The 21,850-nt window shown below is 53.2% G+C and overlaps 1 protein-coding gene across 2 annotated transcripts; it reads right to left on the bottom strand.

The window, feature by feature from the left end:
- Positions 1 to 1,769: 1,769 nt before the first annotated feature.
- SLC2A1 (solute carrier family 2 member 1) lies at positions 1,770 to 15,351 on the bottom strand. Of its 2 annotated transcripts, XM_050982607.1 has the most exons (11): positions 15,273 to 15,351; positions 10,122 to 10,214; positions 6,443 to 6,603; positions 6,086 to 6,326; positions 5,583 to 5,745; positions 5,316 to 5,503; positions 5,120 to 5,224; positions 4,931 to 5,032; positions 4,505 to 4,708; positions 3,309 to 3,500; positions 1,770 to 2,601 (listed from the first exon to the last, which is right to left on the bottom strand). In XM_050982607.1, the coding sequence occupies exons 1-11, from the start codon at positions 15,288 to 15,290 to the stop codon at positions 2,599 to 2,601; spliced, it is 1,470 nt and encodes a 489-aa protein (XP_050838564.1). In that variant the 5' UTR covers positions 15,291 to 15,351; the 3' UTR covers positions 1,770 to 2,598. The 2 variants fall into 2 exon arrangements, with proteins under 2 accessions (XP_050838564.1, XP_050838563.1); XM_050982606.1 differs by having other exon boundaries at positions 1,770 to 3,500.
- Between the last annotated feature and the right edge of the window lie 6,499 nt (positions 15,352 to 21,850).

Raw genomic sequence — 21,850 nt, 5'->3', positions numbered from 1 at the left:
TGGGCCCCTGCTCCTGGGAGCCTGGTTGGGCTTGACCAGGTGTTGCAGCTCCCGGCAGAGCCTCTCCCATCTCCAAACCAATTTCCAGAAAATCCCAGCCTGGTTTGGAAAACCAGCCTGGTTTAGAGCTCATCCCACTTCACCCCCTGCCCTGTGAGCAAGGACACCTTCCACTATGGCAGGTGCTCAGAGTTTTCTCTTTCTGCAGAGCTTCTCATAGCTCTGGGCACTGAGACACTCTTTTGTTCCCCTTCCAGGGGTAGAAGTTCCACAGGAAGAACTTCCATCCAGGAGGGACCACGGGAGGCATGAGGGACTCTAAGCAGTCTTGAGGGGAGGAATAAAAAGGATCCAAGTGGGGACTCTGAGCTAAAGGAGATGCAGTTCCCTCCTGGCAGAGAGCTGGCATCCCCTTGGATCTGCCACCAGCTTGGGGAGGAGCTGCCACCCCAAGGCCCATTCCCAGCTGGCTCCTGCCCCAGGGGACAGAGTGACCCTGCTGGGGGGAGGGACAGGGACACCAGAGCAGGGCCAGAAGGTTCCAGAGGCCGTGGGGAGTGCAGGAAGCACGGGGCAGCCACCATGGTCGTGATCCCTCTCGGCTGGGAAAGGGGAGAAGGGAATCTTGGGCTGAGCCCTGAGCTCCCATTAAGGCTCATTTACTGCAGGAGGATTTATGAGGGTGTTTAATTGCCTTGCCGAGTTGGGCTGGAGTCAAGTGAGCTTTGTAAATGCTTCATCAAGCTGGGGCCTGAGCAATTAGCAGGGATTGCTGCTGCTGGGGAAGGGAAAACCGCAGGTTCAGCCACGTTCCATTCCAGGGGGTGGGATAGGGCTGCTCAGGGTGCACAGCACAGGCCTGGGGAAGGGCCAGGAGACCTCCCAACACTCCTGTGGGAGATGCTGGAGGTCTCTCCACCCCATCAGGTGGGGAATAAGCACCTCCATGGGGTGGGAGGTGCTGGAAGGATCATCTCCGAGGGGCTGGAATGATCACTGCCATGGGGTGGGGGATGCTGGGGAGCTGTGCCTGCTGGCACAGTGCCCCAGGGCACAAGGATTTGGGTCACCAGGGATTTGGAGCTTGGTGATGGCTGTAATCCTTCCAGTGCTCCCAGGCTGAGCCTGCAGGGCCGTGTGGCTGCTCTGAATGTTCAACAGAACAAACCCAGCCTGGAAATTAAGGTTGTGCAGGGCTGAGCATCTCCTGGAGCCAGGAACAAACAGCAGAGTGAGGAGAGGAGCCCTGGGCACAGAAAGAACATTCTGGGGAGCTCTTAAAGACACTACAAGAGCAATTCCTACAACAGCCATGCCCTGCAGGGCAAAGAGCAGCTTCAATAAATAGAAAAAAGCCTGAAGTGACCAAGATCAGCATTTCTTTGCCTGAAAGTGTTCAGGCTTGCAGCTCTTGGCACCTTCTCAGCTGGAGAGGAAAAAACCAAATCCACGGAGCAGCAGCAACCTCCTCCCTCCCTTCCTGTGCTCAGGTGCTCATGGCATGACCAAAAGTCTGTCCTGGGCAAGGGGAGCAGCTTTGGGATCCATGGGGCAGGACAGCTCCAGCCAGGTCCCCCCGTGATCCCAGCCCAGGCTGCTCCAGGCAATTAAAATCTGGTTGTGTACCCAGAGCAGGTATTTTGCAACCAGGTGAGTCGCTCCCGTGGTGGAAAAGCTTTGCAGGGACACGCACTCCCAGACACCCCCCCCAGCCCTGCCAGGGCAGGGAAAGTTTGGCTGCAAGAAATAAAGGCACAGGACACCAGGGCTGGGTGGCTGCTCACATTCTCCTTTATTGTTCACACCACACACCTTCCCCTTGGCACTTCACTGCAGGGATTTGCTTAAAAAACCACACACACACCCCCACAGCCTGGTGAGGCTGTGCCACAACCAGCTGAGAACAGGCATTTTAAAGAGATTTATTTTATTCCCCCCCCACCCTTTATTTTCTTTCACGTGTGGTCAAGTGTCTTCACTTCCAAACCAAACAAATGCATTTTAAAAAAAGATACTATTAAAAAAAAAACAAAATAAAAAAAAAAAAAAAACCAAAAAAAAACAACACAAACAAAAAAAAAACCCAACCCTCCCTGTGGCTTTGGGAATGTGCCAGGAGCTCCCACACCAGCTGCACTCAGGGAAATGCTTTTTTTTTTGTGTGTGTTTTCAGTTTTGTTTGAAAAGGACAGTATTTCTCATGTGTATTTTTTTTTAATATACTACAGCCTGAAATTCAGTGCAATAGATACAACTACAGTGCAGAACTATACAAAAGTCATCCTAACCATGTACAAGCTTTTTTTTTCCTTAGTTGCTATAGAAACTATAACCTTTTTCTGTACCTTTTGTATGCATTATACAGTGTGAATATACTCCAAGAATATTTACAGTACTTGGCTTGTCAAATCAGAAACGCTATAACTTAAATGTCTACTATTAACAACCATTGAACAAAAATATATATAATATAAATATCTTCCAGTCTATACACAGAGCAGGAAACAGCTGTGTCCATGCGTTGCTGGATTTTGGTGAGTCCTGGGATGGGGGTGGTGATGGAGGGGGATGCTGTCGTGTGCGGCTGCCGCTGGTGCTTCACTGTCGGGCAAATATTGCCAAGATTAATCCCAAAATTCAACAAGAACACATCCCCCCTCTCCCATTTTCCCCTCCCAGCTGGAATTCAGGTGAAAGGAGAGGAGCCTGTGACAATGGATTGACCTTTCCAACCGATCCATCCGGACGGCTCCGTCCTCCGCGCTGCCCCGGGCGGGAGGTCCCCGTCCACGAACCCATCGCAGGGCTTGAAATCAAGGAGACTTTAAAAAAATGACTCATTTCCTTGGTAGGTTTTTTTTTTTAAAAAAATATTAGATTTAGTCAATTTATGTGATTTTTTTTTCCTCTATGATTAGAATGTTAAAAAATAAGTTTCCAGCTTTTTAAAAACTTCCTCTATGTGATTTTCCGTTAAATAACTATCGCGTCGTCAATAAAAAACAGGGAGTTGCCCTCCTGTGGTGGGGGCTGCGTGGCTGGGTTTTAAAACACCTATTGGCTTTGAAATCTTGGACGCGAAACCAACTAAAAAAATTAAATAAAATAAAATTCATTCCTAGCAGGAAAAAAAAAATAAAATAAAATAGCTCAGTCTGTCCCCAGTAATCCACTGGGGGAGGCTGGAGAGGGGGCATCAGAGCCAGATCCCCCCCCCACTCCACTCCCTCCTGCCTGGGGTCTGTACAAAGTGTTTTAAAAAGTCCCCCCGGGTTGGGGGGCGGTGGCGCCGGGGGTCCAGGTTACACCTGCGAGTCAGCGCCCAGGCTGTGGAACTCGTCCGGGGTCTTGTCGCTCTGGCCGCCCCCGCTCTGCCGGAAGCCCGAGGCGATCTCGTCAAAGGTCCGGCCTTTGGTCTCCGGCACCTTGAAGTAGGTGAAGATGAAGAAGAGCACGAGCAGCACCGTGAAGATGATGAAGACGTAGGAGCCACAGAGTTGCTGGGATTGAAGGGAAAGGGGGAAGTGAGCGCATGGATGGAGGTCACGGAATCGTGGAGTTGTTGAGGTTGGAAAAGCCCACTGAGATTGAGTCTGACCACAACCCAGCACTGCCAGGTCCACCCCTAACCCATGCCCCCAAGTGCCACATCCACGTGTTTTTGAGCACTTCCAGGGATGGTGATTTCACCACCTCCCTGACCACCCTTTCCATGAAGAAATGTTCTCAATATCCAATCTAAACTTTTCCTGGCACAGCTTGGGGCTGGGTCCTCTCCTCCTGTCCCTGTTCCCTGGGAGCAGAGCCTGACTCCCCTGCCTCATCTGCCTCCTCCTGTCAGAGTTGTGCAGAGCCAGAAGGTCCCCCCTGAGCCTCCTCTTCTCCAGGCTGAGCCCCCCCCAGCAGCTCCTGGTGGCTCCAGATCTTCCCCAACTCCATTCCCATCTCTGGACACAGAGTGATGGGCCGTGGTTGAAGGACCAGCTGGTACCACCCTGCCCAAACTTTGCCATGGGCCATCCAAAACCCAGGTCCTCCTTTCAAGGAACACCTCGAGTTCCATAAGAAACACTGAGTCAAGTTCCTGCTCCAGCCCCAATTCCTTCTTCCCAAGGGATCTTAACCCAACCAAACCACCTCAGCCTAGGTTTTAGGGCTCAAGCATGTGGCCCTGGAATTCAACACTGGATCCAGCAGCAGGATTTGGCACCAAGATCTGATATCAGGACTCCACACCAAAATCTGGCAATGAGATCCAGCACCAGGAACCAGCAACCAGACCCGGGATTTGGATTTGGCAGGAGGATCCAGCAGTGGGATCCTGCCCTGGAGTCTGGCACAGGGATCCAGCTGGACACTGTTTCCATCCCTGATCCAGAACTGGGATCTGGATCCACCCTGAGCCAACACCATCTGCCAGGCTGGGACTGCTGGGATTCTCTGGGACCCCCCAGCAGCTCCCCAGTCCCAGTCCCCACTCCCCCAGCACTGCAGCCATCATTACCGCAATGTACTGGAAGCCCATTCCCACGATGAAGTTGGAGGTCCAGTTGGAGAGCCCGGCCACGGCGAAAGCAGCGGGACGGGGGCCTTGGCTGAACAGCTCGGCCACGATGAACCACGGGATGGGGCCTGGGCCAATCTCAAAGAAGGCCACAAACCCAAAGATGGCCACAATGCTGAGGTAGGACATCCAGGGCATTTGGTCCTAGGTCAAGGGAGAGGGAGAAGGTTGGTGCCTTGAAGGGGACATGGCACCTGGACACCTCAGCTGGTGGTGACACAGAAGCCATGAGCTGGACGATGGAATTCTAGGAGCTCAGGAGAGATGCGACAATGGGGACTGAAGGCTCAGCCATCACTTCAAGCAGGAATAAGTCCTTCCTCCTCCCCAGCCATCCCTCCTCCTCCCAGCCTCCCCAGCACTCACCAGCAGCGTGAGGGCAATGGTCATGAGAATGGCACATCCAGCCATCCCTGCCAGCCCAATGAGGTGCAGGGTCCTGCGTCCGGCTCGCTCCACCACGAAGAGCTGTGGGATGGACAAGATCCATCAGCACCTCCCCAGCCTGAAGGAAAGGCCCCTCCTCCCACCTTCCCTGGAGAGACCAAAACTCACCGAGACCACCGTGAAGGCTGTGTTCACCACGCCAGAGCCAATGGTGGCATAGACAGGCTGCTCCACCCCCGACTTTTCGAAGATGCTGGTGGAGTAGTAGAAGACCTACAAAGAGCAGGGAGGTGCCACAAGTCAGGTCCTGGAGCTCTGGGTGAAGCAAGCTGACCCCTGTCATTCAGACCCCACCCAGCCTCACCGCGTTGATCCCTGAGAGCTGCTGGGAGAGCTGCAGGACAATGGCGATGAGGATGGGCTGGCGGTACATGGGCGAGCGGAACAGCTCCATGATGGTCACCTTCTTCTCCCTCATCATCTGCCGGCTCTCCTCCTTCATCTCCTGCAGGTCACTGCTCACGTCAGTTGTGCCTCGCAGCTTCTTGAGGACTGAGAAGGAGAGGTGGGCTCAGGAGATGTCGAAGACCCTCCAGAGTGCCAGGATGGGCCCTGCAGAGGGGTCACTCACCACTCTTGGCTTTGTTCTCCTCGTTGCGGTTGATGAGCAGGAACCGGGGGCTCTCAGGGGCGAAGGGCAGGATGATGCACTGCAGCAGGGCAGGAACGAAGATGAAGCCCAGCAGCAGTGGCCAGAGAGAGTCGTTTCCCATGATCAAGTCCAAACCAAACACCTGAGGAGGAGGAGGAGAAGTGTTGAGCCACCCATTCCAGCTGGAAAAGTCCTGGTTGGACACAACTCTGCAACTCATGGTGTGCTCCAAGCTGGAACAGCCATTGGAGGGACTCATGTGCTGCTTCCATGTGGCCAAGAGATGTTACTATCCTGATGCTATCCATCCCAAACCTTCAGATTCCACAGCATCCCTGCTCCTGCTGAGCTCCAGCTTCACCCCTCCCACCCAGCTCCACCTGAAAGGTTTTCAGATCCACAGCACCTCATCCTTGCAGGCCCTGAGGAGTGTCAGGGCCAAACAAAGGGAGAACCCCCCCAAAACATTCTGCAGTGCTCACCTGTGCAATGAGGATGCCCAGGACAATGCCAAGCTGGTGGAAGGTGCCCAGGGCCCCCCGCAGGGCAGTAGGGGACACCTCGCCCACATACATGGGCACGAAACCCGTGGTGAGGCCAGAGTAGAGGCCGATGATGAAGCGGCCCAGGATGAGCATCTCAAAGGAGAAAGCCATCTTGGAGAAGCCCATGAGGACAGCTGAGACGAAGGCAAGGATGTTGGACATCAGCATGGAATTGCGTCTGGAGAGGGATGGAGGAGAGAGGTGAGTGAAGAACACCAGGAGAAGCCGAAGGTCAGCCCTTGGAAGGCCAGGGTGGGGTGAGGCAGCAGAGGATCCACCAGGCTCAGAGCTCACCTTCCAAAGCGATTGACAAAGAGCCCCACGGAGAAGGAGCCGATCATGCCACCGACAGAGAAGATGGCAACGGAGAGGGACCAGAGCGTGGTGAGGGTGGCGGGGCTGATGGGCTCCTCGTATCGGTACAGCCACGTGCGGTTGTAGAAGTCCTCAATCACCTGGACAACAAGGAGGGAAACCAAACCACGCGTCAAGCCCGCCCCCGCCTCAGCCGCGCCACCGGAGGGACGAGTCTCTCACAAGACAATGCGTCACCGGAGCCGCTGGCCAAGGGAGGGAACTGCTGGATACGTGGGGGAAATGCAGCCCGACGGGTTCTGGGCTCGCCCTGCCCGGAGAGACACGGCGGGAGGGACGCCAAACTGGCCGGGCAGGCACGGGGAGGTCACGCTGCTCCCCAGGGCAGGGCAGGAGCCAGGGATGCGCCGGCCCCGCGGAGCAAGGGGAGGAACATAGGGCAGCTCCCATCCCCTTGGATACTCCTGGAGTTGGATTTCCAGGTTTTTCCCCCCCAAGAATTCCGTAACACACGATCTCTGCCGTGGTTCTGCAGGACTATGATGCCAACACCCAACGCAGGCCTTGGCTTGAAACACCAACAACAGCCTGGTTTGTGAATTTAGGTGGTTTTATAGAAATTTTGAATCGTTTTATACACAAAGCATACACACTTATATACAAAATATAAACATTTTGTATACTTTTGATGTATTTTTAAAGCTAGCCCATCACTGGTAGCTTCACCAAGCTCCTGTCCCTGCCCATGGCTGGGAAAATGGCCTAAATGACCTCTAAAGGTTCCTCCCAATCCAAATCCTTTATAACACCTTGATTTAAGAGTCACCCATCCCCAAACCACCACAGCAAAGGGCTCCATAACACCCCACCAAGCCCAGGTGGAAGGAGCAGAAATTCCAGAGATTCCCTGCTTTGCTGGGCCTCAGGTGGCTCCAAGATTTTGCTGCTCTGAACGGGTTCACTCCCAATTCACCATATTTTACACCACTGTGCTCCACCTTCCACTTTTCCTATCAATCCAAGCCCAAACAGGAGCCCTGGCAGAGACAGCACAAGGAATATGCACTGGGCTGGGTACAGGTCCCAACATCATCATTATTTTACCAAGTTGTTCCTCTTCCAAAGCAGGGAAATTGTCAGAATTTCCATATTAAAGTGATTTTGTTCCCTCCTGTTTCACCCAGGGTTTGGATGCTTTTCCCCCTTTTACCAATATTCCCAAAATAAATAATTGATTGGATTATTAGAGAATGATTGGGCTGGCTCAGGCTCTCAGTAGGCCCAGCCCCTCCCTCCTGGAAAAAAGGGAAGATGCTTTGAAGAACCCAATGGCTTTTTGGGAGAAAAAGAGGTGAAAATGGGTTTGAAGGGTGAAGGGAAAAAAATTGTTTTCCCCAAAACTGGGGCTTTCCCCCTCTTTTCAGCTGAGTGTTGTGATGCATCCCCACCCTGCAGCTCCATGAATCCCAGTACCAGTGCATCCCAAACCTGTGCCCTGATGCATCTCAGTGCATCCTCATCCCAACCCTTCACTCCAGTTTATCCCACTGCATCTCCATCCTGTGCCTCAGTGCATCCCAAGGCATTCCTGTCCCAATCCTACACTCCATGAATCCCCATCCTGCATCCCAACTGTGCCCCAGTTTATCCCAGTGCACCCCCATTTCAAGTCCTGCACAGTAACATATCCCTATCCCAATTCCACACTTTCTGTCCCCATCCTTCAGGCTGGGATGACCCCCTGTGCCCAGCACATCCTGCTGCCCAGGAAAACCCCCATCCCACCTCCCCTCGTGCTCCCACACGGAGCACCCCAAATCCTTCCCCTCAACACTGGTGACTTGTCCTGCACTGTGTGACTGCTCCTGGCCTGAGCCCAAGGGATTCATAGTCATAGGTGCTTCCTGGAGCCAGGTCTCATGAGCTCTTGGAGGTCTATTTCACACCCAAGATAGCTCAGCTACCTTTGGAGGCATAAAATCAGCAGGGTGGCTTCTGTGGTAGTGTTGGAAACAAAAAGGTTTTAATAAAAGGCAAAATAACAAAACTCTTTGCTGAGAAAAACCAAATCAGGGCAAGAGGTTCTTGCTTCTGGTAAAACACCTCACAAGAGTGATTTGTTTCTTTGTTCTCTTCTTTTTCTAGTAAATTGCCCAGGTAGGACTTTTTGGATCCTGTCCAATTGGCCATCCTTAAGTTTGAGGTGAAGTCCCCCAGGTCCTATGAGATGTCTTTTTCACCTAATCGAGGAGAGAAACTTCTGGGCCTATTTCCTTTTTAAGGGGACAAAGAATAGTTCTGTCACTCTGTCAACAGAGGCCACATTCCTATAATTCATCCCCAAAATCATGAGGAAACTGTGGCAACACCCACCAGGAGTGTTTGGATTTGCTGGGGCAGGCAGAGGAGCTGAGTCCCAGGGGAAGCTCAGAGCTGGTCCCTGACCACCCGTGTCAGCCAGAGCAGCTGGGAGAGCACGGAGAGCCCCTTCAGAACAGGGAACAGAGCTCCTCCTGGGCTGTGGCTCTGACCAGGCTGCTGATCACAGCACTCCCCCTTCCCACAGTGCCAGAGCTGGGGAGCAGCCCCTCAGAGCCATCCCAGGCATTTCCCAGCTCCGGCAGCTCCAAAGCCCATCTCCCAGGCAGTGTGTGCTCAGAGCCACCCCCAGTCTCAGAGCAGTGCACGGGAAGCGAGGAGGCTTTGGGATAATTCAGGAGGCCTTCAGCAGCACCCTGCAGCTTCTGGCGGGGAGCTGCAGCCTGCAGCCCCAGGAACTGAACCTGGATTCAATCCTGTGTAATGCAACACCTTGAACAAACCCCTGGCTTTTTTCCTCTTCCCATACTGATGGGGCCTGGGGAGTTTTTCCATAGGGTCTTCTATCCCACAAGGAGTTTTCCCAATGCTTGTGGTGACATTCCAGAAGCACTCACTGGGATGGGATTAAAACCCTGGCAGCTGGATCCTGCCCCAGTGGGTTGCATTCTTTGGGGTGATGACATTTGGGGACAGCTTTGCTCCTACCAGAGCTCAAGCTGTCCCTCCACACCTTATCCCAGCACAAGAGCTGTGCCCAGGGAACATTGCAAGCACCACATTGGAATCCTGAGCTTATTTTCCAAGCGTTTAACACCTCAAACAGCCACCAAATCTGGGGAAAGTGATGTTTTCCATGGACCACTGGTATCTACCAGCAGCAGGAGGGTCCTGGCTGTACATGAGGGAAGAGCCAACACTTCCTGCACTCCATCCTGCTCACAGCCCTTCCCAGCCAGCTCTCTCCCCTCCCAAGACCTTGTGCTAGGATGCAAAACCCCGAGCTCTGGTCAGAGCAGCCACTCAGGATGACTCAAACCTTAATTAACTCCCAGACCTTCACTAAGAGCCGAGGTGAAAAGTTCCACCAGCCACACCCAGAGAGCATCCTGCAGGCACTGCTGGGATTTTTCCCAACAAAAAATGCCAAGCAAGGAGGAGGAGACAAATTCTCCAGGGAAGGCTGGAGCTAAATAACTCCCTCTTAAATCCCATTAGAGCCCTAAGCTGCCTAGTGGGATGTACTATTTTAGCCAGACTGGCAGCAGAGGCTGGTTTGTTTTGAGACACGGGCTGGGGGGGCTGGAATTTCCCTGTGGAGGGTTCTGGGAGCACTCACCTTCTGCGGGGCGTTGATGACGCCGGTGTTGTATCCGAACTGGAGGGAGCCCAGCACTGCTCCTCCCACAGCCAGCATCAGGCGAGCCGTCATCTGCCAGAAAACAGGGAAAAAGGGGTTAAATCTGGGATCCCCACAGCCCTGTGTCCCCAGCAGAGCCATACCAGGGAAAAGGGTTAAATCTGGGATCCCCACAGCCCTGTCTCCCCAGCAGAGTGGTACCAGGGCACTGCAAGGGACAAAAACAGGGAAAAGGGTTAAATCTGGGATCCCCACAGCCCTCTCTCCAGCAGAGCCATTCCAGGGCACTGCACTGGACAAAAACAGGGAAAAGGGTTAAATTTGGGATTCCCGCAGCTCTGTCTCCCCAAGCAGAGTGATAGCAGGGCACTGCACAGGATAAAAACAGGGAAAGGGGTTAAATCTGGGATCCCCACAGCCCTGCCTCCCCAGCACAGCAATATCAGGGCACTGCACAGGATAAAAACAGGGAAAAGGGTTAAATCTGGGATTCTCACAGCCCTCTCTCCAGCAGAGCAGAGCACTGCACAGGACAAAAACAGGGAAAAGGGTTAAATCTGGGATTCCCAGAGCCATACCAGGGCACTGAACAGGACAAAAACAGGGAAAGGGGTTAAAGCTGGGATTCCCACAGCCCTGTCTCCCCAAGCAGAGCAGGGCACTTCACAGGACACTGGGAAGGCGGCGAGTACAAATATTCAGACTCAAAGAGAAAACAAGCTATTTTTTGTACTAAGGGGGGAAAAATAATTACAAAAATGTCATTTTGCAGGGGGGGGGGGGATTTTAAAAAAACCCATGGTTTGGGGGATTCCAGGAACTTCAGCCCTGGAGGTGCTCTGGGGGCTCCAAGGAGGCTCTAGGTGACCATGGGGCTCCGGGCCAGCAGGATGCTCCGGGAAGCCGCGCTAAGGACAGCTTCCCATCGCCGTCTAATTAAGAGTCACTGAGCAAAACCCGGGTTAGCTGGCAAAGCCTTCCTTCCCCAGCCTCCTCTTCCTCCCGCCTGAGCCAGAGCAACAATCACAGCCTTGTTTGGGAGCGGGGTCAGGGCAGGCCAGCGCTTGGGCCACCTTCGTTAGCGGCCCAATTATCGCAGGCAGGAGATTTTCCCGGCACTAGAACCAGGATCCGACATTCCCGCTTAATCAGCTTTGGGACGAGCCACGTGAAATTTATAAACCCCTTAATTTGAGGGGGGGGGGGGGGTTCTCCCCAAGTACCAACACGTCACCCCAAGGATGCTCCCAGTGTGTCTTGGATTAATATTCCCAAGAGATTGATGCCTCAGATCCCATCTAAATGAGGGGGGGTGACGCCAACTCCCTCCCCAAAAAGGATATTTTTTATATTTAAGAACCATTCTCCTCTTTCTTTTAGTAAATAATGGATTTGATGCTGCTCCCTGACCCTGCCACTCTGGCCACCGCCTCCCTCCGCGTGAAAGTTCCCAAGGGAAAAACAGAGGGAATGAAGCCAGGCCCGTTAATGAAGCTCATTAATTAGGCTTGGCCCCAACACAACTAATCAGGGAGGTTTTGGCACTTGGGTTTGGTTGGTGCTTCGGAGTAAATCCACCCCAAGGAGAAAACACCTCCTCCGAGTTTGGGAGGGCACGACCAGGCTGGGAAAAAAAAAAGCACAGAAAATGCCCCAAAACCTCCCAATTCCAACAGTGACCTTATCATCCCAGGATGGGAATGTTCAAAGCACCTGTTGCTGGGGAAACCTTATTAACAAAAATGGGGGATTTGAGTGGGTTTGGGGGAATTGGGAGGTTTGGGGTGATTTCCCTTTGTTTTTGGGGGTATGTTTGGGTGCTGGTTTGGATTTCTCCTGGCTAAAGGGCACCCTGGAGCTGGCAGGCGCTCCCCTAGGTAGGGCAGGCACAGGTGAGTCATGGCTCCAGGGATGGGGATGCGGCAGTCAGGTGAACTTTGCTCCAGGAAGGTGAGAGGTAACAACAGCTTGATGCACCCACACCAGCCACTACCCCAAAAAAAAAAAAAAAAATTCAGTAAAAAAAATTTAAAATTGATTTTTCAATTTTAGCATTTAGAAAAAAGGAACTTTTCATGGTTACAAAAAAAAAAAAAAAGATTAAATTCCAGAAAAAAAAAAAAACCAACCAACTTGTATTTCCAATAAATTCCAGCAGTTTGGAGATAGGAAACGGAAAAGCTGGCAGGAAAGATTTGCTTTTTGGAGGCTCGTCCCGAGGAGGGTCAGGGTGAGTCAGCTCCTGCTGCTCCCTTCCCAGCCCAAACACTGTGCTGATCTGGGAGCCATTCGCCTTGGACTGAACTTCGCCATTAAAGGCAAGTTTGGGGCGGGGAGGGGGAAATAATTAAATAAAGGGAAAAGTCGATTTTTAAGGGCAGCTTTGCCCAGGCAGCTCCTGCCAATTCCCACGTGGGGCTGTGGGGAGATTTTTTTTAACTCCTTGCAGAAAAAAGCATCTTTATCAGGAATTTGGGGACAAATTCCTTCTTATTTCCATAAAATAAACTTATTTAAGTCTGGCTAGACCCCAAACTCCTGGTTTTATCCCTAAGAATTCCTCTCCGTTACAGGAAAGACAGGTTTTTAATAAATTTATACTGTTTGTTTTCTTTTTAGCTGCTTCCTGCTTCCTCTCCAGCTCCAACACGGAAGCCAGGACGCTCTGAGGAGGATCTGGGGGGGCAACAGGGGCCCCCCCAAACCTGCTGCCTTTGGCTTTACAGCTCTATATTTAACCCTTTTTTTTTTTATCCTCCAGCCTGGAAGGACTTTGGGTTACAGCCCACCTCATGGATCAAAGGAATGAATAATCCCTTTAAAAGCAAAATAATAATATCAAAATATTAATATAAAGATATTGAAAAAGTGGCCCAGCAGGGAATTCCAACATTTTCACTCCAGCATGGAGGATTTTGGGATGCTGCTGCCTCACAAAAAAAAAAAAAAAAAAAAAAAAAGAATTCATAATTCCTTCTAAATAATACTAAAAAAAGTGTCCCGGAAGGGAATTTCAACTTCTTTTACTCCAGTGCAGGAGGATTTGGGCACTTCTGGAATGCTGATAGTTTCATGGGCCAAGTGAATTAATAATTTCTCTTAAAGCAAATTAGCAATAACATGAAAAAAAACAAAGGTCCCAAGATAACATCCCGCTGGTTTTTGGGGTTTTTTTACTCCAGCGTGGAAGATTTTGGGATGCTGTGGAGCAAGAAAAATTAGTAATTCCTTTAAAATCCAAATAATAGTTAAAAAGGGGGTCCCAGAAGGGAATTTTCAACAAACCCACATGACAAAGACAGCATTGAAACGATCCACGAGGATTTAAGGAGCAGCCACTGCTCCTGACTGGATGCGGAGGGGACGTGGGCACTCGGTGCAGCCCCTTGCACACCCATTTGCACACTCATTTGCACACTCCCGGGAGCCAGGGCACACGGATAACACGTGTGCAGCTGCCTCCCGACCCGGGAAAAGCTCACACCCCACCGAAAGCCAGGAAAAATCCACTCCAAACCCACGGGAGAGGATCTAAACCCAGAGCACTGGGGGGGTCACACCGGCACGGCGGGGAGCAGGTGGGATCTGGGCTGGGGACACAACCGGGGGAATGGGAAGGAGCGGCGGAATTTGGGTTTTTTTATTTATTTTGCTTCCCTACTTAAAGGTCATCCAGGGACGGCGACACAATCGCGGCGAGTTTTGCAACCGCGACCAGCACGGGAGACGTTTTTGCATGGAATGAGCTGGAAAAAACACACGGAATGTGCGACGTCCCCCCGCACACAGATACACGGCCCGGGTTAATAATATTAATAATATTAATTATTAAGTATAAAGGGGGTGCGGGAGGGGAGTTTGGCCCCCGTCTCCCCACCGCCAGCTGCTTCCATGAAAAATACCTTCTTTTATTCCATGCAAAACACACTCTGGATGGAAATGTCACCCATCAGCGCTCGGCAAATCATCCTTGAGATTAATTACCTTTACAAAAATTAATCATTTCTAACCCAAATCCATCCTAGGCGGGGGGGTTGCGGAGCTGGAAAAGCAGCAGGAACGCGGCTGCGGCTCCATTCGGGAAGCCGGGAGTTAAATGCGTCGGATTTCTTGGGTATGAGACCAAATTTGCGTTTAATTCCTGCCCCCATCACCGCGCTGCCGGCCGGCACGTTCCCGGCTCCCACCCCCAATCCCACCGCCCAGCCTGGAAAACAGGCGCTGGAACCGCCAAAAAATAGAAGAGACATATAAAGGGAGAGATATAGATCCTTAAATGTAAGAAAATTGTGAATTTCATGGTCAAAAAGGGGAGGAGGAGGGGGGAGAGGGAGTTGTTTTCCGGGGGGAAAATACCAAGAGGGATCGCTCCCGTCGCATCTTTAATTAGGATAAAATCGCGATTTTGGGGTTAATTACACTTCGTGCCGCCACGCAGCCAATTTCCTAACACATAACCCCCCCAAAATAAAACCAAAAGTAGTTGGATTTATTCCAGCTATTCCCAGTCGGGAGTACGGCTGAGGACGGAAATACTTTGGTGGCTGGAATGAAGCAAAGGAGGTTGAGGTCAGTGACCTGTTAGAATCAACCACCGGGATCGTTCTGGGCTTTTACCCCTCCAAATTAAATCTAAATTAATTAATTTGGCGTGGGGAGGGTGTCGGTGGATCCCGGCGGCTGCCGAGCGGCCGGGAGAGCTCCGAGCATTTAATAACTCGCAGTCTGGGATAAATTAATGGGAATTGGGTCAGAAGCTCCGGGCGGGATGTGCCCGGCCGAGCCCCGGCGCTGCGGGGCTCCGGGGGGTCCCGGCGGGGTCACCCCAACCCCGCAGCCCCCAAAAGCCGCCTCGGCCCTCGCTGGGCTCCGGGGCCGCCCCCCTCCCGAAACGGGGTCAGAAGGGACAGGATTGGGTCGGTCCGCCGCGTTTCCGCCTTTCGGGGGGAGCGGGGAGCCCGAAAGCGGCGGCCGGGCGCGCTGCGAGGCGCGGAGCCGGCACCGGCCGCTCTGCGCGGAGGGCTCCGCTGGGGCTCAGGGGACAAAATAAAGCAAACGGCGATCGCGGCGGCCGCGCGTGTGCGGGGGCGGCCGGGGTTGCGTAACGCAGGGCCGGGGGCGCGGGCTCACCTTGCTGCTGGTGTCCATGGCGGGGCCGGGGCCGGGACCGGAGCCGGGGCCGGGGCCGTGCGGGCGGGCGGTTGGCGGGGCCGGGGCGCTGAGGCGCGGGGCGCGCGGTGCGCTGAGGAGCGGGGCGGAGGCGCGGCCGCCGCCCGGGCATTGGAGGCGCTTAAGAGCGCGGGCGGGGGCGGTGCGAGGCCGCGGCGCCCATTGGGCAGCGTGCGGTAAGGGGAGGGGCCAGGCCGGGGGCGGTGCGAGGCAGCGGCGCCCATTGGGCGGTGTGAGGCAGGGGGCGTGGCCAAGACGGGGTGGGCGGGGCCGAGGGGCCGCGAATGGGGGGCGTGGGAGGGGGCGCGCGGGGGGCGGTGGCGCGTGCGGGGCTGCACGTGGGCGGCGGGGGAGGGGACGGGACCGGAGGGGCCGGGGGAGACAGAGCGGGGGGGGGGGGGGGTCTGTCCGTCTGTCCGTGTGTCTGTGAGAGAGACAGAGTGTGTGTGTGTCTGTGTGTCCGTCTGTCCGTGTGTGTGTGTCTGTGAGAGAGACTCTGTGTGTGTGTGTGTGTGTGTGTGTCCGTCTGTCTGTGTGTCCGTGTGTGTGTGTGTGTGTGTGTCTGTGAGAGAGACTCTGTGTGTGTGTGTGTGTGTGTGTGTGTCTGTGTGTCCGTCTGTGTGTGTGTGTGTGTGTCTGTGAGAGAGACTCTGTGTGTGTGTGTGTGTGTGTGTGTGTCTGTGTGTCCGTCTGTCTGTGTGTCCGTCTGTGTGTGAGAGAGAGAGAGAGAGAGACAGAGTGGGTATGTGTGTGAGAGAGAGACAGTGCGTGTGTGTGTGTGTGTCCGTCTGTCGGTATGTGTGTGTGTCCGTCTGTGTGTGTGTGAGAGAGAGAGAGACAGAGTGGGGGTGTGTGTCCGTCTGTCCGTCTGTCTGTGTATGTGTGAGAGAGAGACAGAGAGAATGTGTGTGTGTGTGAGTGAGAGAGAGACAGAGTTGGGGTGTGTGTCCGTCTGTCCGTGTGTATGTGTGAGAGAGAGAGAGACAGAGTGGGTATGTGTGTGAGAGACAGTGCGTGTGTGTGTCCGTCTGTCGGTATGTGTGTGTGTCTCTGTGTGTGTGTGTGAGTGAGAGAGTGTCTGTCTGTGTGTGTGTGTCTGTGAGAGAGACAGTTGTGTGTGTGTGTGTGTGTGTGTGTCCCCGTCTGTCTGTGTGTGTGAGAGAGTGACAGTGTCCACGTGTGAGTGAGAGGGTGTCCACGTGTCTGTCCGTCTGTCCGTGTGTCCATATGTCTATGAGAGTGTCCATGTGAGAGTGTGAGAGGAGTGTCCGTGTGTCTGTGTGTGACACAGTGTGAGCGTGTCCGTGTGTGAGAGTGAGAGTGTGTCTGTGTGTCCATGTGTGTGTGTGTCCGTGTGCGAGTGTCCGTGTGTCTGTGTGAGACAGGGTGGGAGAATGTCTGTGTGTCCATGAGAGTGTCCATGTGTCCGTGTGTGTGTCCATGTGTCTGTGAGAGTGTGAGTGTGTGTGTCCATGTGAGACAGCGTGTGTGCCCATGTGTGTGTCTGTGTGTCCCTGTGTCTGTGTGTCTGTGTCACCATGCACACACATGTGTCAGTGTGTGTGCAAACACAGCCTCACATGCCTGTGGACATGTGGCGGGGTGTGACACTCACAGTGTCACTGTGAGAGTGTGAGTGTGAGCACAGGGGGTGTGTGCACAGCTCTGTGAGTGTCACTGTGTGTCACTGTGAGTGACTGTGTGTGCACAGCTCTGTGTGTGTCACTGTGTGTCGCTGTGTGTGCAGGTGGGTGTGAGTGTGAGCACAGGGGGTGTGTGCACAGCTCTGTGTGTCACTGTGAGTGTGTGTGTGTGTGCACAGCCCTGTGTGTCACTGTGAGTGTGTGTGTGTGTGCACAGCTCTGTGTGTCACTGTGAGCGTGTGTGTGTGTGCACAGCTCTGTGTGTCACTGTGAGCGTGTGTGTGTGTGCACAGCTCTGTGTGTCACTGTGAGTGTCACTGTGTGTGTAGGTAGGTGTGAGTGTGAGTGCAGGTGTGTGTGTGTGCACAGTTCTGTGAGTGTCACTGTGAGTGTGTGTGTGTGCACAGCTCTGTGTGCGTGACTGTGTCACTGTGAGTGTGAGTGCAGTTGAGTGTGAGCGTATGAGCACAGCGGGTGTGTACACAGCTCTGTGTGTGTCACTGTGAGTGTGAGTGCAGGTGTGTGTGAGTGTGCACAGCTCCTTGTGTGTCACTGTGAGTGTCACTGTGAGTGCAGGTGTGTGTACACAGCTCTGTGTGTCACTGTGAGTGTCACTGTGTGTGTCACTGTGTGTGCAGGTAGGTGTGAGTGTGAGTGCAGCTCTGTGAGTGTCACTGTGTGTCACTGTGAGTGTGTGTGTGTGTGCACAGCTCTGTGTGTGTGTGTGTGCACAGCTCTGTGTGTCACTGTGTCACTGTGAGTGTGTGTGTGTGCACAGTGTGTGTCACTGTGTCACTGTGAGTGTGTGTGTGTGTGCACAGCTCTGTGTGTCACTGTGTGTGTGTGTGCACAGCCCTGTGTCACTGTGAGTGTGTGTGTGTGCACAGCTCTGTGTGTCACTGTGTCACTGTGAGTGTGCACAGCTCTGTGTGTCACTGTGTCACTGTGTCAGTGTGTCACGGTGTCACTGTGAGTGTGCACAGCTCTGTGTGTCACTGTGTCACTGTGAGTGTGTGTGTGTGCACAGCTCTGTGTGTGTGCACAGCTCTGTGTGTCACTGTGTCACTGTGAGTGTGTGTGTGTGTGCACAGCCCTGTGTGTCACTGTGAGTGTGTGTGTGTGCACAGCTCTGTGTGTCACTGTGTCACTGTGTCACTGTGAGTGTGTGCACAGCTCTGTGTGTCACTGTGTGTCACTGTGAGTGTGTGTGTGTGCACAGCTCTGTGTGTCACTGTGTCACTGTGAGTGTCACTGCGTGTGCACAGCACGTCAGTGCCGTGTTTGTGCACCTGTGAGTGTGCAAGACCGTGCACTCCTGCCCGTGTGTGAGTGTGCAAGGCGCTCTGTGCTTCTGGATGTGCTGCAAGGCTTTGCACACCTGCTGGGTGTGTCTGTGTGCACACCTGGGTGTGAGGGTGCACGGCTGTACATCAGTGCACACCTGCATGTGCCCTCCCAAAACTCCCATTCCCCCCCAAATTTGTATTTAAAAATCCTTAAAAATCACTAAAATCCTAACAAGTGGATGGGAAATGCCATTCCCCTTGTTGTTCCTGGAAAAAGAAAAAAAAGTATTGGGAAAATGTTGGGAAAAGTGACCAAAAAATGGGGAAAAAAGTCCCCAAAATGAAAAAAGTACACAAAAATTGAAGAAAATGGAAAAAAAAAATAAAAGGAAAACTAAAGCACAGAAATGTACAAAAAATTTAAAAGCCTGGGGGAAAAAAGCAAAGAAAAGCCACCAAAAGAGTAAATCCTAAAAGCACCAGAAAGCCAAAACCAGAAATCTCACTAAAGGAACAGAAAAACCAACATAAATATTAATTTCTTTCCTATAGCTGTTGGATTTTGCCCCAAATTTGGCCATTCCGGGCAATTCCTCACCTGTGAATTCCCCTAAATACCCATGGGATCCCCCCCAGCCCCTTTTTCCCCGTTTTTTGCCCACCCCAAGGGATCCGGGGGGGTTTTGCCGACTCGGCGGGACCCTCCCGGCGCCGCGGGAATGCTGATGGAGGGAAACGGGATAATCCCGGCGGGGCCGAGGGGCTGGAGGGGATTTAGGGGGATTTGCTCCCGGGAAAAGGGTTAAAATAACACCGGGGCAGGGCGGGGGGGCGGCCGGATGCCACCGGGATGGGCTGAGCCACTCCGAGGGTCGGGGATCCGCTGGGACCGGGGGCACGGGGGGGCTCAGGGGTCACCTGTGCCCAGGTGGGATCAGTATCTCCGTGGGGTGGAGTCTGGGGGAAACCCACGGGGGTGGGCTCAGCCATTCCAAGGGTCCGGGTGTGGCTGGGGGTCACACGGAATCCCAGAATCACAGGATTACAAAAGCCCAGAATCACAGAAACACAGAATTACAAAATCACAAAATCCCTGAATCCCAGAATTACAAAATCACAGAATCACAGAATCCCAGAATCCCAAAATCCCAGAATCCCAGAATCATGGGATCCCAGAATTACCAAATCACAGAATCCCAGAGTGATGAGGTTGGAAGAGACCTCCCAGACCATCGAGTCCAACCTGTGCCCTAACACCTCACCTAGACTGTAGCACCAAGGGCCATGGCCAGGCTTTTTTTAAACACTTCCAGAGATGGTGATTCCACCATCTCCCTGGGAAGAGCATTCCAGGACTTTCTTATTCTTTGGGTGAAAAATTCCTTCCCAATATCCAACCTATCCCTTCCCTGCCACAAGGGATGGGCTCTGGAGGTCCACCTGTGCCCAGGACAGGTGATGAGGGTGGGATCAGCCTCTCCATGGGCTGGAGACCCACAGGGATGGGCTCAGGGGGTCTCCACCTGTGCCCAGGTGGGATCAGCCTCTCCCTGGGCTGCAGTTCTGGTGGACACCCACAGGGATGGGCTCAGCCATTCCAAGGGTCCAGGTTCCTCTGGGGATTGAGGCCACCAGGTTGGGCTCAGGGGTTCCACCTGTGCCCAGGGCAGGTGCCCAGGTGGGATCAGCCTCTCCAGGGGCTGCAGTTCTGGAGCAGACCCACGGGATGGGCTCAGGGGGTCTCCACCTGTGCCCAGGTGGGATCAGCTGCTCCATGGGCTGGAGACCCACAGGGATGGACTCAGGGGTCTCCACCTGTGCCCAGGTGAGATCAGCCTCTCCATGGGCTGGAGACCCACAGGGATGGACTCAGGGGGTCTCTACCTGTGCCCAGGTGAGATCAGCCTCTCCATGGGCTACAGTTCTGCTGGAAACCCACAGGGATGGGCGCAGCTTCTGTTGAAGACACAGGATGGCAGAGGATGGGATCAGCTTTTCCATGGATCCAGGCTGTGTGGGGAATGAACCAAGGGCTGGGCTCAGCTCTCCGCCCTCGCCCCCTTCCCCAGCAGGGATTTGGGCTCTGACCCCCCAGCAGAGCCCAGGGCTGTGTCCATGGACTCCACTCCCAGCAGAGGAGGAAATCCGGGCTCCCCCTCCCCTCCTCACACCCATCCTCACTCCTGGAGCTCTTATCTCCCGCCTCTCCCAGTGCCACCGTCAGGAGCACCGGGGACACGCAGTCCGGGTGACACACGGGATTTAGGGAGGGGTTTGGGCTCCACTCCCGTTTTTTCAGGCCAAGTTCAGGCTGGAATTGCCTTTCCAGGGATGGTTTTTTGGGAAATAAAGCTGGCTTCGCTGGGTGGATCATGGGAGAGGATTTGGCTTTGCTGGGACTTGATGGTGTAACCCAAAAGTCCTGGGTTATCCCTTGGAATACAGGGAAACCAAAGAATTTGTCCCCCAGCACTGAGCATCCTTGGGATGGAGTTAATCCACTCCAGGGGGGAATTTATTTCAATATTCCCAATTCCTCCCAACATGTTTGAGGCTCGAGGAGCTTTAAAATATTTCCTTGAGCCAAAAAGTTGGGGTTTATCCTTTTAAAGTCCAGCTAAAAATCCCCCCAAAATGAGGATTTCTGAACTTCCACCATCCCAATTCCTCCAAATCCCAAAAAAATTACAGAAAAAAAATTACAGAGTGAGTAATTCTGGCCCACCAGCCCAGCCCCCAACAGCTGGACCAGCTGCCAACATCTGCCCAGCCATCCCAGCACCAATTCCATGGATTGGGAGTTCTCCATGAGGCTCTTTGAAGGGGAGGGTTGAGCAGGGCTTGGGTCACCTGGGAAGCCTCAGCCCAGGTGATGACAGCGAGGGTGAAGTCCATCAGGAAATGGGATTTGTCATAAAATTGGGTTGGGTGACACGGACACAGCTCCCACGGGGATTTCAGCCCCACTCAGGACACCCTGGCTGGGCTTTTCTTTGGGATTTTCAGCTGCTCCCATCAGATTTTTGGGTATCTGGGGGTGCTCCTGGAGCCCCCTGCTCCAGCTCTAGGGATGCCACAGAGCTCCTGAATATCCTTAATATTCAGATTTAACAGCTGGAGCTCCTTGGATTTCACTTTTTATTCTCAAACCTGGATTGGTTAAACCCCAGGATTAGTAAAACTGGGATTAAAGTCTGTTAAACCCTCCAGTCCTTGGGTTAGAGTGGAATGGAGAAAAGCTCACGTCTGAAAAAGCAGGAACACTGATCCAAATAAAACCAATTATTACAATTTAATGCATCCCAATCAATAAATAAAAAGTTTTCCAGCCCCAGCAGAGACTTCCTTGTCCTAAACTGACCCGGTTTTGTTGGCTTTTCACTCAATAAACAAAATAAAGATGGGAAAACAAAGGGAATTTCTCATTTATCCACAAAAAGGGGAAGGTTACCCCCCAGTTCTGCCTCTTCCAAGGGTGGGTTTTCCACTTCATCCCTTATTTTGCATTTTTAGGGCACCACAACGTGGATGAAAACATGGGGAGAAAAGAGGTCAGGGCTAAAAATAACCTTGTGAGTCACGGGCAGCACCAGGAATGTTGTGCCAGAGC

The sequence above is a fragment of the Serinus canaria genome, chromosome 21, assembly GCF_022539315.1.
Source record: "Serinus canaria isolate serCan28SL12 chromosome 21, serCan2020, whole genome shotgun sequence".
Taxonomy (NCBI): Eukaryota; Metazoa; Chordata; class Aves; order Passeriformes; family Fringillidae; genus Serinus; species Serinus canaria.
This window is presented reverse-complemented; position numbering and strand designations above follow the sequence as displayed.

Bases quoted from the DNA above. Each gene is read 5' to 3' on its own strand.
- SLC2A1 (XM_050982606.1), bottom strand. The intron at 6,327-6,442 runs GTGAGCTCTGAG...ATCCCTCTCCAG, and splicing joins TTTGTCAATCGCTTTGGAAG to ACGCAATTCCATGCTGATGT. The intron at 5,746-6,085 runs GTGAGCACTGCA...CCTCCTCCTCAG, and splicing joins TGGGCATCCTCATTGCACAG to GTGTTTGGTTTGGACTTGAT.